The following is a 14,489-nucleotide window of genomic DNA, read 5'->3' on the forward strand; positions in this document are numbered from 1 at the left end:
AACACAAATGACAGGACCGGCGCCGGTCCTGTCATTTGTGTTCTTCTTCCTGAGTCCTGGTCTTCTGCGCCTTGCCTTTACTACACCACAGCATACCTCACTCGCCACGCCGAAACCAAAGTTCCGGAGCGGAGCACGGCAAGTGAAGCAGCCCGATTTTTTATAGAGAATGTTGTACTGAGGCCAGGCGCTCCAACAGTAGTATTAACTGAGAGGGGAAGTGCATTTACAGTCGAGCTATTGGACACAATATTAAGGCTTAGTGGAAAGGCTCATCGGCGAACAACGGCGTGCCATCCGCAAACGAACGGACTGACAGAATGCCTGAATAAGACGCTCGCGGATATGCTCTCCATGTACGTGGATGTGGAGCACAAGAAATGGGATGAAGTATTGCCGTATGTCACCTTCGCATACAACACGGCTCAGCAAGAGACAACACGAATGACACCGTTCCGTCTCCTACATGGTCGTGAAGTCACAACTATGCTAGATGCGATGCTGCCACATGAATGCGATGGCATCGAAACGGATGCTGAAGACTTCACTCAGCGTGCTGAAGAAGGGCGGCAACTTACTTCGCACACGTATTCATAGGCAGCAGGATTACAACTCGATACTCTACAATCTTCGTCACCGACCAGTCTCCTACGAGCCCGGAGAGAGAGTTTAGGTTTGGACTCCCATTCGCCGTAGCGGCCTTTCGAAGAAACTGTTAAGGCGCTACTTCTGGCCGTATAAAGTTCTTCGGCGGCTCACTGATGCCAACTACGAGGTTGCTCCCGATAGTCCGCATTGCTCAAGGCATCGACGGCATCTACCGGAGGTTGTGCACGTGGTCCGGATGAAGCCCTATTTGTCCGAGTGAATTCACTGCACCGCAAGCGTGTCCCGGTCCCGTTGCCATGACGATAAAGCATCGGGGTGATGCTTTCTAGGAAGAGAGGCTAATGTCACAACTAAATACTAGCAAGAGAACAGAAGAAAATGAACTGAGGGACACGAGCAGCGACCAAGCTCCCTTTGAAAGAAGACGAAGCTGGCGCGTCGGCTCTTGTGATCTCTGAGCGGCACAAAATGAATGCCTTGTTAACAATTCATTTACTTCTACTTCAATTTAGAAAATTCAGAAAGTAAAAGCACACATTCACAGTTTAAATCTTACTAGTATTGTTATCCGAAATTTAACTTTCTCATATTTAAGTATACCCTTTATATTATGCATTTCAGTAACTTTTCCCCCTTCTTTTTTCTTTTTTTAGTATTCCTGTACACGCAAGGCTTATTATAATATTGATGACTACTTTATCTCATGTATTGACAGTGTATTTTTCATCTTGGATTATATATTTATTTTTATTTATTGTGTTAATTATTTATTAACTAATTTATTTCATTTTCTCAATCATATTACCACCCGATTCGTGGCCTATCCCCCCTAATGGGTTTGTGCCATTAATTGAGGCTTCATCATCATCATCATCTGAGCGGTTTCTTGTTTCTCGCATGGTGGTCCCGCGTCCAGTTTTTTTGACGTCGTGACATTTAATGTGTCATTTATGAGAACAGGATATAGTTGGTGCGATTGAAGAGATCGAAGTGCAAATGTCTTTTGACTATGTTGCTATTCATATTTGCTATTTGTATTCTTCGTAACGTTAAATATGTCCCTTGTGGTCACCAATCAAACACTGAAATGTTTGAGAAGTGTGTTGCTCATATATTGTTTCTCTTGCGAGTGACAAGATCGAACGTCAACTGGCACAATCTATAGATATATATGCCGAATCACCTTACTCGCCATTTGTCGACAGGCGTCTGACACTGACAGTCGAGTCACGGAATGAAATGTCCTACATATTGTTGTTGTCTTTCGATCGCAGTTTTCCTGATGTTTACTCTTAATTTGATAATAATGACGAGGAAGCACGGCTAACTAACCAAACATGCAAAAGCTACTACTTTTCAATGGGCGGCTTATTTTTCAAAGACGAAAACCTGCTCATGCCAAGAAAGCCTAAAAACGAAGAAGCAAATGCGATATCCAAAACATCTCTTCCACGTATTGGCTCCGTTTTAATTAGTCAGGATACCCTCAAAATTTCCTTGACACCAGTCTGTGAAACAGCCACGAAAAGCCCTCAAACCGCAGCTGCAGTGAAATGGCTTCTCTTTGCCACGCAGGCACGTAGTCACGAGCTCTTTATTGTATTTTTCTGCGCGCGTTTGTTCGTATTTAGCAGTAGGGTCTCGGTCTCACGTGAGGCGTAAAAGTGTGATCGAACTATTTTTTTTTAAATTTACCAACAGCAAGGACAATAAACAAAAAAGAATGAAATAAATAAGTAGAAGCGAGCTGGCGGCAGACAAGAGCGCCGCGAGCTTCTTTTCCTTTGCGAAGTAAACATGCACCGTACAGCGCGACGCACGGTGGGTGCCCGTGCGCATTGGGGCGGCGTCATAGTAGCGTGCACGCGCATTCGTTCCACGCTCCGCGACGGGGCTGTTGCGCGCCAACAGCATCAGCAGCAGCGGAGCCGCACCCGGGCTGAAGACACCACCCGGCGACCACGATGTACTCGGTAAGCGAGGACTAAAGCCACCACGTCGGTCAGGGCAACAATCCATCGTAGCAGACGACGCCGCGGCTCGGAAACCATTTTCGTCTGCGACTGCGAGGAAAACCTGCGGACCGGCCGAAACCGCCGGCGGAAGCGGAAGCAGCGGCTACGACTCGCCGTACTCTGTTTATGCCGCACGAAGCACGTGGTTCGATAACCTCCCCCTCTCCGCTTACGGGCCAGCCTCCGCCGCGGTCGCCGCCTCTCGTCTCACTTTCTGCCCGGCGTCGGAACCGAGGGACCGACGAATTCCGAGCCACCCCAAGCGCTGATTTTAAGCGCTGCCCAGCCACCGACGCGGCACGAACGTTTCGGCGGCGCTGTCCTGCCCCGGGATACCGCATTTCGTCCTCGGTCCTGCCACGTGTTAGCGTCAAAGAGAGGTTTTAATGGTGAAGTATATTCCATCTCTCTTCGACCATCGCGTTGCGCACAGGCTCAGAAACAGTAGCCCCGCTGTCTCAACGGTGCAGCCTTGTAGAGCTCGTTGCACGACGAGGTAGCCCACCCCGCCCTCATAACCATGCCGAAAAAAAAAAAAAAAAAAAAAGCGGACCGTTCGATGGAAGGATTTTATATTCTAGCATTGGGTGCAGGTGTGTCGCTCTCGCGGCGTCAGCCTTCGAATTCGCTCTCGGGCAGTTGAATTTTGCTTTTCAACTCCGAAACGTAGCGCAACCGGCCGAAGCGTTTCTACTGGCACCTGTATGTGTGCCCATTTTCGGGGTTTCTACTTCCCTGCTGACATTTCCTTCAGGGTTAGTGTCCTTGACCGGCACACGAGAAAGCAGCGTGGCGTTCGACTACGGCGTGGTTTCGAACTGCAGTCCACATTCACCCCTGGCCAGCTGTTCTAGCTCGCACGGGCAGTAGCGCAAAATTGGGGGCTTCGGTTTTCGCTAGTCAGTTTCGTATATATATATAAAAAAATAGTGGTAGTTATAAGGCGAGGCCCACGCTGCACATGTGGCCACGGGGGAGGCACACGCGACACATCGCTCGCTGCGGCGAAGGTGAACCGTACTACAACGTGCATGTATGCAGTTTTGTGCCTTTCAACGTCGGCTGCTCTGCTACGCATCAGAACACTGCGTTACCTTTTTTTTTTTTCTTATAGCGTCAGTTTCATCATTAGTATTTCGGCCCCTTGATAGTCTTGTCCGTTTGTGGTGTCGCACGAACAAATTTTGTGGCGAGAGAACAAAATAGATATAAATATGTAGCACTCGGCCTTTTAAAAGGCGAGGCGCATGCGTCTGCGCTTATGGCTGGTCAACAGCAGCGGTGTTTGATTCGCGAAACGTGCAACTGCGAAGTCGTTCCCGAATGCAAAGCGTGCACATGTGGCGCACATCGAAGGTGGTTTTTCAGGCAGCGCTTGCGTTCAGCAGTTTTCCCATTTTCCTTTTGCAAATATGTATCCGCGAGCGCATTCTCTCGATCCCCGTAATGCTCGTGTGATATAGCAGCTTCGCGGTTTCACTGTTCATCGTTGGACTTGTTTCCACCGCATGCGCTCACTTCTTTTATTTAGTTTTTGTTTTCCTTGTGAGCGTGTTCTGTGAAGCGTTTTGTTGTTCAGCAGCGTGCGTTACGCGTATTCCATAACGATATACCCTTATTTAGCCTCTCGGTTGACTTCGGCCACGTGCAGCAGGTAGAAAATCGCCGTCTCCGAGATTGTTTTTGTTGAAATCCTCGCTAATTGCAAATGCAATACCTCGTTTGTTTCCTGCATCTATGCTTCTGCAGCACCACACTATTGTTTACGTATGTGCCTATGTAATATTTTGCACATTGTCTCTGTGCTTTGCATTGTTTACATGCTTAGAGAGGCAGTGTACTGGCTGGCCCTCTGTCATTGTTCTCTGTTCTAGCTGTAACGAAAGTGTATGCATTCAAACTGGATGGACCAGTATTTATGATGCGCTTATTGCTTAGTCGAGGAGCACATGTGCCATACGCTTTCGTTGAGGTGCCGTGTCATGACTCATTGTGCTCCTTTCATTGATTATTGCAAATCACAGGATTGGTCTGTTATTTCCATCCAGCTTCATCAGCCTTCCAGCGAGTTTCTGGATGAGGAACTTGCACTGATGGAATCCTTAAGTGACCACAACTATAACAGAATGCTGCCTAATTTTAACGGTATGCTTGACAATGCCAGTGATATCTCACTGGTGGATCGCCGACCCCTCAGCAGACAATATGGTGAGCATCTACAAGGTTGACCACAAGTACATACTTTCTGTGCCAGCGGAATTGATGTCGCCTGAGAAAAAAAGTGCATGCACCACTGTATGACTTCAATTGCGAAAGTTTCTTGTGCTGTGGCAATTGAAACGGCACTGTATTGAAGGATTGTAGTTCCTCACCATGTTCTCCTTATGGTGATGCCACTTCATGAAGTTTTTGTTCTGTGTGGTTGCTATGTTATCACTCTCTGCTCAATTTATAGTGCTTGCCCATGTGCTAATCAGAACAGGAAGCTGTAAGAGTTTCAGGTATATATTAAGAAAATATTGATGCTTCAGTACTGTGTATGATATTTTAACCTACTTATTGATATAGACGTGACATCACCTTGCTACTGTGCATTGATTTTTGCTGCTACGCAATAAACTGCTTTTGCTCAAGACGGCGTTACCATCATTGTTCATGCCCCTGCCGCACATTAGAGCCATGTTTCCAGTATGAATAAATTCAGTCATCAAATGTGCGTCTTCAGCCTGTGATGAGTCTCCTGCTGTCACACGAGGCAAATGTAGGTTTTTTCTTCTTCCAGATAACGCAGCTGAGGACTGCCTCAATTTTAACGGTAAGCTGGGTGATGCACCACTGTTCTTTTGTTTCCTAGGTCTTGTAAGCTCATCTGAACTCTTATCTAGCAACAGTCTTGTCTTCGTCGTTCTTTTTGTCCCTCGTCTATTTATGCGCTGTGACGATTGATACCATGGAATACCAACCAGCCCTTACCCAAACCTTGAAACAGTGCTAGGCCCGTTTGGTTCACACGGGTTCAAAGCTGTTGCAGAAAAATTTCAAGTCTGAACCACGTTGCGTACGCTTGCGAATCGTGCTACAAAGTGCGGGCTGTGTGAATTTGTTGGCCTAAGTTTTCTATGGCCTTATGTCTAGCTGCATTTTTTAATAGAAGCATCAGCTTTTAGTCATCTTCAATTGGATTAAGATGACGATTACATTGCTACAATTTGCTTGAATTCGTAATGCTGATAATCAGACTAGATGCATACTAGAAAATGCATCTTGGTTAAATCGTCTCGGTAGTGCCAAAGGCAGCTTCAGCTTGAATTGCACTGAGTTTTCAAAGCCTCTGGTCATTCCTGAAACACCAGCTGAGCTGCCGAACATAGCATTGGCTAGTATTGTCTGCCAGATGTCATGCATCACAGCTTCACCACCTTGCCAACAGATGCAGCCACACCACGCACCAGAGTGGCACCATAAAGCATTCGAGAACTAGTCTTGGGTGGCACACTTTGGCATCGAAGAACTCTGGGCTGTGCTGCAACATGCTGTGAATTGATGTAGGAGGTGCAGCAGAACTATGCATAAGTTAGGAACAGACCCACTGGTGGTGTGCTGCCTTGTGCGGCATGCACACTTAGCTCATAGAGAGGAACATTAGCTATACTTCAGTCTAGCAAACGTGAGTTATCGAGAGAAAAAAAAAAAAAATGAGTGGTATTGAAATTTCACAAGGCTGCCTTTATGTGCGTTATTTTGTCCTTGTGCATGAAAATACTGTGCAAAGCTTATTTGCACCTTACTGTCATCAGGGTCCCAATTTAATTGCACCACAATGTGGCATGCTATTTTGGTATTGCCCATGGAAGTTGATAAAATGGCAAATAAGCACTGTTATAGCCAGACAATCTGCCAGGGAGTTTGGTGCTGTGAAAGGAAAGAGGGTTGCAGAGAGGATGTAGTTACCCATACACTGTGTGCAATGTTAAAAATATCTAAAAATTTACCATGCCAGTGTGGCCCAGATATTGTCCCACAAAGCCCAAACACCAATCCGTACGTCCTGCTCACGCGTATTTCTGGACACACAAAGTATATTGGTATGCAAAAAATTGTGAAATGATTAAGTAAAGATAAATTAGTATGTTAATTACTCACTCAGTAATTCAACTGCAGGACTATTCACAACTTAACATGCCCTCCAGAATATCAAATGCTAGTATGGGCTGTACATTGGATTTACAGCACTAAATCTGTTTTCAGGCATCAAATTCAACACATCAAAAATGATACGTTGGGCTTTGTGGGGTCAAACCTAACTAGTGTACAGTGGTTCATAGGCTTCATAGGCATAGTGGTTCATAGGTACATAGGAACACGAGGCTAACAATTTAGATTTGGCATTGCTTGGTCCTCTTTGTGTTCTATGGGCAACTATCATCACTACACTGTCCCCAACTATTGTAATTTTTTCACCCCTTGCCTTCCTTTGCACTGTTAAGTCTTCCACACGCCCATTTTTAGAAGTCTATTGCACTGCTATCAAATGTAACATATCTGGAATTTTACAAACATGCGCATGTGTGAACGTACACAATTTGCAGCTTCTGGTCCCCATTCTTGTCCAAAAGAGCAGAATTGAACTCATTTGGTAATGACCTAGCCCCCTTAATTTTTATGGTGAAAGAAATTGCCACACATTAAAGTACTGCTGAAGGACATTGGTGCACTGCTATGCCTAATACACATCTAGCTTCACACTTAAAAGCAAAGCATGTGGACATCTCAAAAGCTGCAAGAAATCCACTCACTTCACATGAACTCGTGGGAAACCAAGCGGCAAGCATGATTGGTCTTGGACAGACTTTTTGGCATGAAGCGCGACATCATTCTACTTCACTGGAAGTTACTTTCATGCAAACATCCTGGCCATAAATTGAAGATGGCGCCCAAAGTGTCAGCGAGCATGCTCATTGTTGTTAAAATTCAATGTCTAGAATAAAGGTGCAGATGAGGTGTGAAGTGACATGCAATCACTGCCCTTGATGATCGATGTATCAATGAATGAACGTACTGCTTGAAATTGTGGAAGAAATGCTATAACGTGGGCGATTGTATATTCAGTAAGTAGTTGGGAAAGCGGCAGCAAAACAAGTGCACATATTGACAGGCAAACTTCCCACCTGCTTTGGCCACTTCTCTCTTGCCACTTCCCAAGCATGAACATAGCCATAGATGCCACACAGGCAGCAGAGGAAACCGCCCACTCATTTCAACAAAGGTGGGCTAACTCAAGAGAAAATGTGTGGAGGAGTGTGCCGCTATGATCAGCAGGAATATGAAATAGTCTACGTAATTGTCACATGTTTTGGGCAGACTTGAAATCTTGGGGCAGTACAGATGTGATGAAATCGTAACTTTCTGACAACACATCAGTAGATGTGCGCACACAATTGGCAGCTCAGATAACAGCTAGACTGCACGAGATCCTTAGTTCCTTAGAGCGAATGTTGTATTGGTAAAATTGAAACTGATCTGTGGCCGTAGCATGTTGACGTGAAACTTGCGAGACAAGCACCACTTGCCGTAAATGTGCCACCAAATGCACAGGCATTTCTTATATCTTGTAGTTTGTTTTATACTTAGCAGGCAGTGCTGTGAAAGCTATGCAAGTAGTGTGGTTAATGTATGACTCTTTTTACAGAATACTTTATAAATGTCGCCTCATGTATTACTTGTGCACCTTTGTACTTTTAGTAGGTAACATCCTAAGTTTTGGTTCAGAGTTGAACATTATGCTATGGCTGCTGGCCATAGAAAGTTTCCACTGCTTGTTTGGTGGCAAATAGGTTGAGTGCGGCACCTACCATATAATAATCGCATTATATATTATGACACAAGAGTATTAGACTTAATGCATACCTGTATCTCTCATGCGGTGCACACTTCTTTGGTCAGTCCTGCAGGATTCAAGGGAAATGTTTGAGACAAAGGAAATGATTTTGATGCTGACTGGCTTGTTGAGCTTACTGAATTTCATCTAATTGTATGGTTAGCAACATTATCTACAGTCCCATTCTCTAATGTGTTGCTGAAAAGTCTATCTATTATGCTGTGCTGTTAAAATTTTTTTGCACCTCTGCTGAAACGTGCTTCAATGATGTGCATCTTATTAAATCGAAGTATTAATCAACAATCAGGTTTATCTTGTTTTGGTAAAACAGGTACTTAGAAAAAAGCAGGCTGTGCTTTTGAAAATCTGGTTTTAACCAAAAATAGTTGCAGCGCACAAGGGCAGATAACTATACTTTGCAATATTGTAACTCAAGCATATAGCAGAAGTACAGAATTAGCTGCTTATTGAAAATTGGTTGCAATCAAGATAAGAGTGATGTGAAAGTAATTTTACATAGTTCATGGCTCATCACAACACCACGTCAACCACATTATTTTTGCACTACAGCAATTTCACACTGACAGAGAATGCCAGTGGCACTCATGGTACATAGCCTCCAACAAAGCTATCAACTGTGAAAAAAAAAAAAGAAAAGCTGGTACATTTCAGTGCGCAAAATAAGTTGCTGAAAAAAGCTGGTGAGCTTTTATTTAAATACAGGAAAAGTGTAGTGTTACGTCTCAACACCACAAAGGTCCTCAAAGTTTGCCACAAGGCAAACACCCACCCATCTATCAGCGCCTGTCCAGATGCCAATGCAGTATGGACATCAAGGGTCCACAAAAGGCCACTACCTGACAGGCGGAACTAATGAGGGGGGCCAACATCAAATGCTACCGAACAACGATGGCGACCTTGGACTCGCAGTTAGATATTCGCCCCGAGGCAAACCCCCCCCCCCCCCCCAACCATCGGTGCCTGTCCAGACGTCACTGCAGTGTGGACACTCTTGATGGATCCACAAATGACAGCTACCCCCACCACTATGTGACAGCCTGAACTAACGAAGGGGGCCCAACATTACATGCTACCGAGCAACGGTGACCTTGGATTTGCAAGTTGCTATCCTGTCACATATTTCATACCATGGGGCTTCAGATGCGAGGTTAATGCGGAGCATTCCGATAGTATTGGCGTGGTATTGCAATGGATTCGACAATGGTGATTTGCTGCTAGACAGTCTTCAGATTTCCTAGGTGAGTCACGACAGTATTAAACGCGGAGACTTTTTATGCAGTAGGGTCAGAGGGTACTGATGTGAACTCGGACTTGCTCCTGCAGAAAGTTGGCTTCCGTAGCTGGAGCCGTGTAGCTAAGCCAACTGTTTCCTTCATTTCTACTACTGGATGTATTCGTTGATGGGCTGGGTGATTCCTTGCCCTAACGCCACCCTAAGCCGTAACTGTAGGCTGTCGGTAACTACTGAAAGTGTAGAGAATGTTTTAAACATAGACACCAAGTAGGTAATTCATACCTATATAATGTTAGCACTCATGCAATGCTGCACTGTCAGTGTGCTCAGTGCACTACAGCTTTTTCCAGCTTTTTGTACTACTAATACTATTTGCGAGTACAGTCGAACGCCTTTGTACGAATGTGTGGGACCTCTGAAACCATTTGTTGTACAGGTCACTTAGTTGTAAAGGCTGCGCAGCTCGCAATAAAATTGGGACAGAGAGAGAGAGAGAGAATCAACTTTTTTGCTGAGCACTTAGTGACGGTTGGTGCGCGCTGGCACCAGATGGGGTGGAACCTTCTTCTCAGGTCCCATATGCGTCCAGCAGTTCCTGGCCCCTAGCCGCCAACGCGAGCTGGGTCGGTAGGTCGGGGCTGGACAACAAGGTCTCCCATCGCTCGGGGCGGGGGGGTGGGGGGTAGGGATAGTGGGGGGTTCTTGAGCTTAGTGCACTCTGCAAGGATGTGTGCTAGAGTGCCTTTTGACCGTCTGCAAGAAGGGCATGAAGTGTCATGCTCTATTGGGAACATCTTGTGCAAGAGCACGGGATGCGCTAGTGACCTCGCTTGCGTGCGTCGCACGATCGTTTGCTGCATTCGGTTGAGTTGCGGATGCGGCCGGGGAAGCCTACATCTGCCGCTTCTGTACATTTGCATGATTTCTTTGTAGCTTGTCACGGGGTGCAGAATTATTCCTTTGTTAGACACATCAGTTCGTTGTGGAGGTGCTTGATTGTAGTCTGTGCCACTGCATGCCACAGTAAAAATAATTTCCAGAGATCCACACTATTCCTATGATTAGACAGCAAATAGCCTTTCTTGCATTTCTTCCACTGTGCTTTGGTCTATTTCCAATCCCAATTTCTGAAAGCCATTAAAATTGCCACATTAAAGACATGGTGAAGCTTGCGTATGTGCACAGTGCAGCGACATCTTGTCAGCATTTATGCATGGGTCTCTGATAACTGCAATGTGAGGCAACCTGCTGCACCAGAGATTAGAGGCAATGTTGCAGCTAGATATACAAATCTGTTCAATGCTTCAAAAGATGCGATATTAGCTTTGCAACAGGTTATCTCAATGTTCAAAGCTGTAATGAGCATTTTCAATGCGCAACCGACATTTGGTGTATCTATATGCCAACATAAAGAAGCAATGCGACACAAACAGCTACGTAAAACTTGTATTCGAAAAACCAGAATTGCCTAGGTAGCAGAAATGAAATAAATGTGGCACTTTCCAGCTTTGGTGCTTGAACATATTTTTATGGCGATGTGCCTTTTCCTGTTATTACACACCGCCTATTCGTGATGCTTACCTTGTGAAGCTCAAGTAAGCTGTGTACTACCTAGACTACAATAATGCTGCTGCACTTTCTGTGTTCAGCGGTTAGTTTACAGCGTGTCATGGCCTTCGTTGCCTCTGCACTACAAGACACCGAACTGAAGCTAAGGCAGTCCATGATGAGAATGCTTAGAACATTCTTTATGGTAGTGGACATTGTAACAGTCGGATGTTAAGTTCACTGTGCCATTTTTCCCCTGTGTCTGTGCGTGTGACCAATGTGGCAGCCTTCAGGTTTGCTGCGGCACACTGCATGCCTGCAGGTGTGCACGGCATGACATGCCATTTAATTGCACATCCATGCTAGCACTATAATTCTTTACTAGGTTTCTTGTGCTTTGAGCTGCTTGAAAGTCATTATGAGCCTATTTTATGGACGCTGCTAGATAGGTCTCAGTAATATAAAAGTTACCCGTGTCTTGCACCAGCCGACTCCAGCCTATGCCTGCGAATTCTAATCTCCACATAAACCCTCTACTACACTTGACTGCATTTCCCTTCCCTTCATGCTCATTCTGGTACAGACTACTCGTTATTGGCTTGATGCATTCCACAACATGCACAACTTGTCTTAATCACAACTGGAATATCAGCTGCTTGCTTTTACTCTAATCCATACTGTCCTTTTCCTGTCTTTTAACGTCGTGCCTATCATTTCCTGTTGCATTGCTTCTTGCACAGCCCTTATCAAATTTTGTTATCCTCTATGTTGGAATGCACTGAGATTGTGTACTTTGTTAGGTTATTGATAAGGCTACTCTTTATTACTATCAGTGCCACGTTCAGTTTAGCTTATTTATATTCAACTAGACCTCTTGCAGTTAGTGTCTGTTGTGGCTAATTCGCCTATTATACACTCCTTCACAGCTTCAAAAGGGTATCTCGCAATCATAAGCTCTTGTTCTTTTACCAATTTATTGAACATTAGTTTTCTCTGCATTAATCCATACACATACATTTAGACCTTGTTGGTTTGAGTCCTCAATTGCTGTAAGTCATCACGGTTGCTAAAGACTACGTAACCTGCAGACAGCAGGTTGGTGAGATAATCACTGCTAATTCTTGCATCTCATCCTTCATGCAACATTTTGAATACTTCCAAGCATGCAGCAAATGTCTGAGGCATTAAGGAAAGTTATCTGCCTGACACCCTTCCTAATACTTTTTCACTTTCCTTGTAAAGAATGGTAGCTGCAAAATCCCTGTAGATAATTACATAAGGTGTCCACATTTGCTTTCTAAGCTCATTAAATCTAAAAATTCATCCACGATTTGTATTTCTGCTGAATTGGATACTTGTTTTTTCAATCTATGAAGGGCCATATAGTAGTGGTGTTATATTGCAAAATCTCAATTGACGGCATGAATGTAATTGTCTCTAACACCAGCCTGTTATTCGGGCTTGTTGGAAGTGAAGCACTGTCCTAATTCTATTCGAAATTACCTACCTTCGTCCATATGTGAGACTGCCTACTGCATGGTGCTGCGTTTGCCACTAGCGCACTCCCCCGAGTCAGGATTTGTTGTGTGGGTTCTAAGCTAGCGCAGCGGGCAGCAGTTGCACCTGAGCTCTGACGTAGTGAGGATCTGAAGTGGCGCAAAAGCTGTCTTCCAGTTTTTGTCATGGCAGAAAACGTAAAATATGGAGCGTTTGCTGGAGCAGTGGTACTTGATTAAATTTTGCTTTCACCTGGGAAGAACCGCTTCAGAGACGCTTGCCTTGGTTAAGGAGGCTTACAAAGGCAAAAAATATCTTCTCGACTCCGACCGTCGTTTGAATATCATATTAATCACTGAAAACTTCAATATGTGCAAAACAACCGTTAGCAAAATTATTTCTGACAACTGGAACACGTGGAAGGTGTGTTCGAAATCGGGCCAAACATGACTGCTGAACGAAAACAAAGATAAGACAACATTTCCTGTGAGATGTTGGTGCAGTTAGAAACTGAGCGGGACATTTTAGATGGTGTAAATAACGGGCAACGAATCATGGGTGTTCCAGTGCAACCTCGAAACCAAGTGCCAAAGTTTGGAGTGGCACACTGGGTGAACCACCTATGCCGCAAGAAAGCAGGAATGTCGAAGTCCAAGGTAATGACAATGTTCATTGTCATTTTCGACAAGCGTGGGGTGGTCCGCAAGGAATTTGTACTTCTGGGACAAACCATCAATGTCGCATTCTACTAAGGAGTCCTTGAGCGCTTTCACGGAACCGTCAAACAGAAATGATAGGATATTGCTGATCGCTGGAAGCTTCGCCACGACAACGCTCCAGCCCACTACGAGAACGCTCTGGCCCACACCACCTTTGTTGTGACCACCTACCTAGCCCGGTTAGGGGTTGCAACCTTGCCGCAGCTACCGTACAGTCCCGCTGTGAGCCCAGCAGACTTTTTTTCTGTTCCCAAAGCTCAAGAGAAGCCTGAAGGTCAGTTTTGACAATGTTTCTGCCATCCGAGCTGCAAGTCTCTGACAGAGGTTATGGCTGCTGACTTCCCGGAAGCCTTTGCAGTGTGGGAATCGCGTTGGCAGCGGTGTATAGACACCCAAGGAGACCATTTTGAACAATTTTAATATGTACCGATTGGATCAATAAAATTTTTTTAAGTCTCATTACTTTATGAACAAGACCTTTACAGCACTTCAAGCAAGCCAAATGGGTCTATAATTCTTAGTATTTGTCTCCTTTTTGTCAATTATGTTAACATTCTTCCAAGCCTCTGGCACATGTGAAGTTATGAGAAGAAGAGTATAAAGCATTGCAAGCTTTTAGTGTCTGCCATCTTTTATACGAAGCCATTATTCCATCTCCTCCTGCCACTTTACCCTGGACATCCCTTGCAAAGCCTGTCCAACTTCACCCTTGGTTACACTTGAACTTTTCTCTGCAGTCACATATAAAATGTCTATATGGCTGTCCTGTATACTCTACAGTTCTGTGTAGCTTAATTTGTCTGCTGCATTTATTAAATGGTTGCTAATGGACACTGCCCTATACATTTACTGCATATAGCTTGTTCGTATTTGTTGCACGTTCCCCATAATTTGCTGCTTCCTAATTTTTTTGCTATGTTGTTTTAATTGTTATTTAGAGATTAATTTACACCTCGGCCAGATCAACC

At 44.8% G+C, this 14,489-nt stretch overlaps 2 protein-coding genes across 5 annotated transcripts in view; one reads left to right on the forward strand and one right to left on the reverse strand.

Moving 5' to 3' along the window:
• Positions 1 to 14,489, reverse strand: part of LOC142582536 (F-box/LRR-repeat protein 7-like) — a 94,566-nt gene that overhangs the window by 54,784 nt on the left and 25,293 nt on the right. The window lies entirely within an intron of this gene.
• Positions 2,448 to 14,489, forward strand: part of LOC142582534 (cytoplasmic polyadenylation element-binding protein 1-like) — a 38,807-nt gene continuing 26,765 nt past the window's right edge. Inside the window, exons 1-3 of one of the 4 annotated variants that reach the window (XM_075692362.1) lie at positions 2,448 to 2,582; positions 4,673 to 4,832; positions 5,407 to 5,439. In XM_075692362.1, coding sequence (XP_075548477.1) covers positions 2,574 to 2,582; positions 4,673 to 4,832; positions 5,407 to 5,439 — 202 coding nt within the window. In that variant the 5' untranslated portion in view covers positions 2,448 to 2,573. Of the gene's footprint in view, positions 2,583 to 2,640; positions 3,014 to 3,570; positions 3,658 to 3,876; positions 3,981 to 4,672; positions 4,833 to 5,406; positions 5,440 to 14,489 lie in introns of those variants that run through there. The other 3 variants (XM_075692363.1, XM_075692361.1, XM_075692364.1) reach the window with 3 other exon arrangements.

Source organism: Dermacentor variabilis, chromosome 5, assembly GCF_050947875.1.
Source record: "Dermacentor variabilis isolate Ectoservices chromosome 5, ASM5094787v1, whole genome shotgun sequence".
Classification (NCBI taxonomy): Eukaryota; Metazoa; Arthropoda; class Arachnida; order Ixodida; family Ixodidae; genus Dermacentor; species Dermacentor variabilis.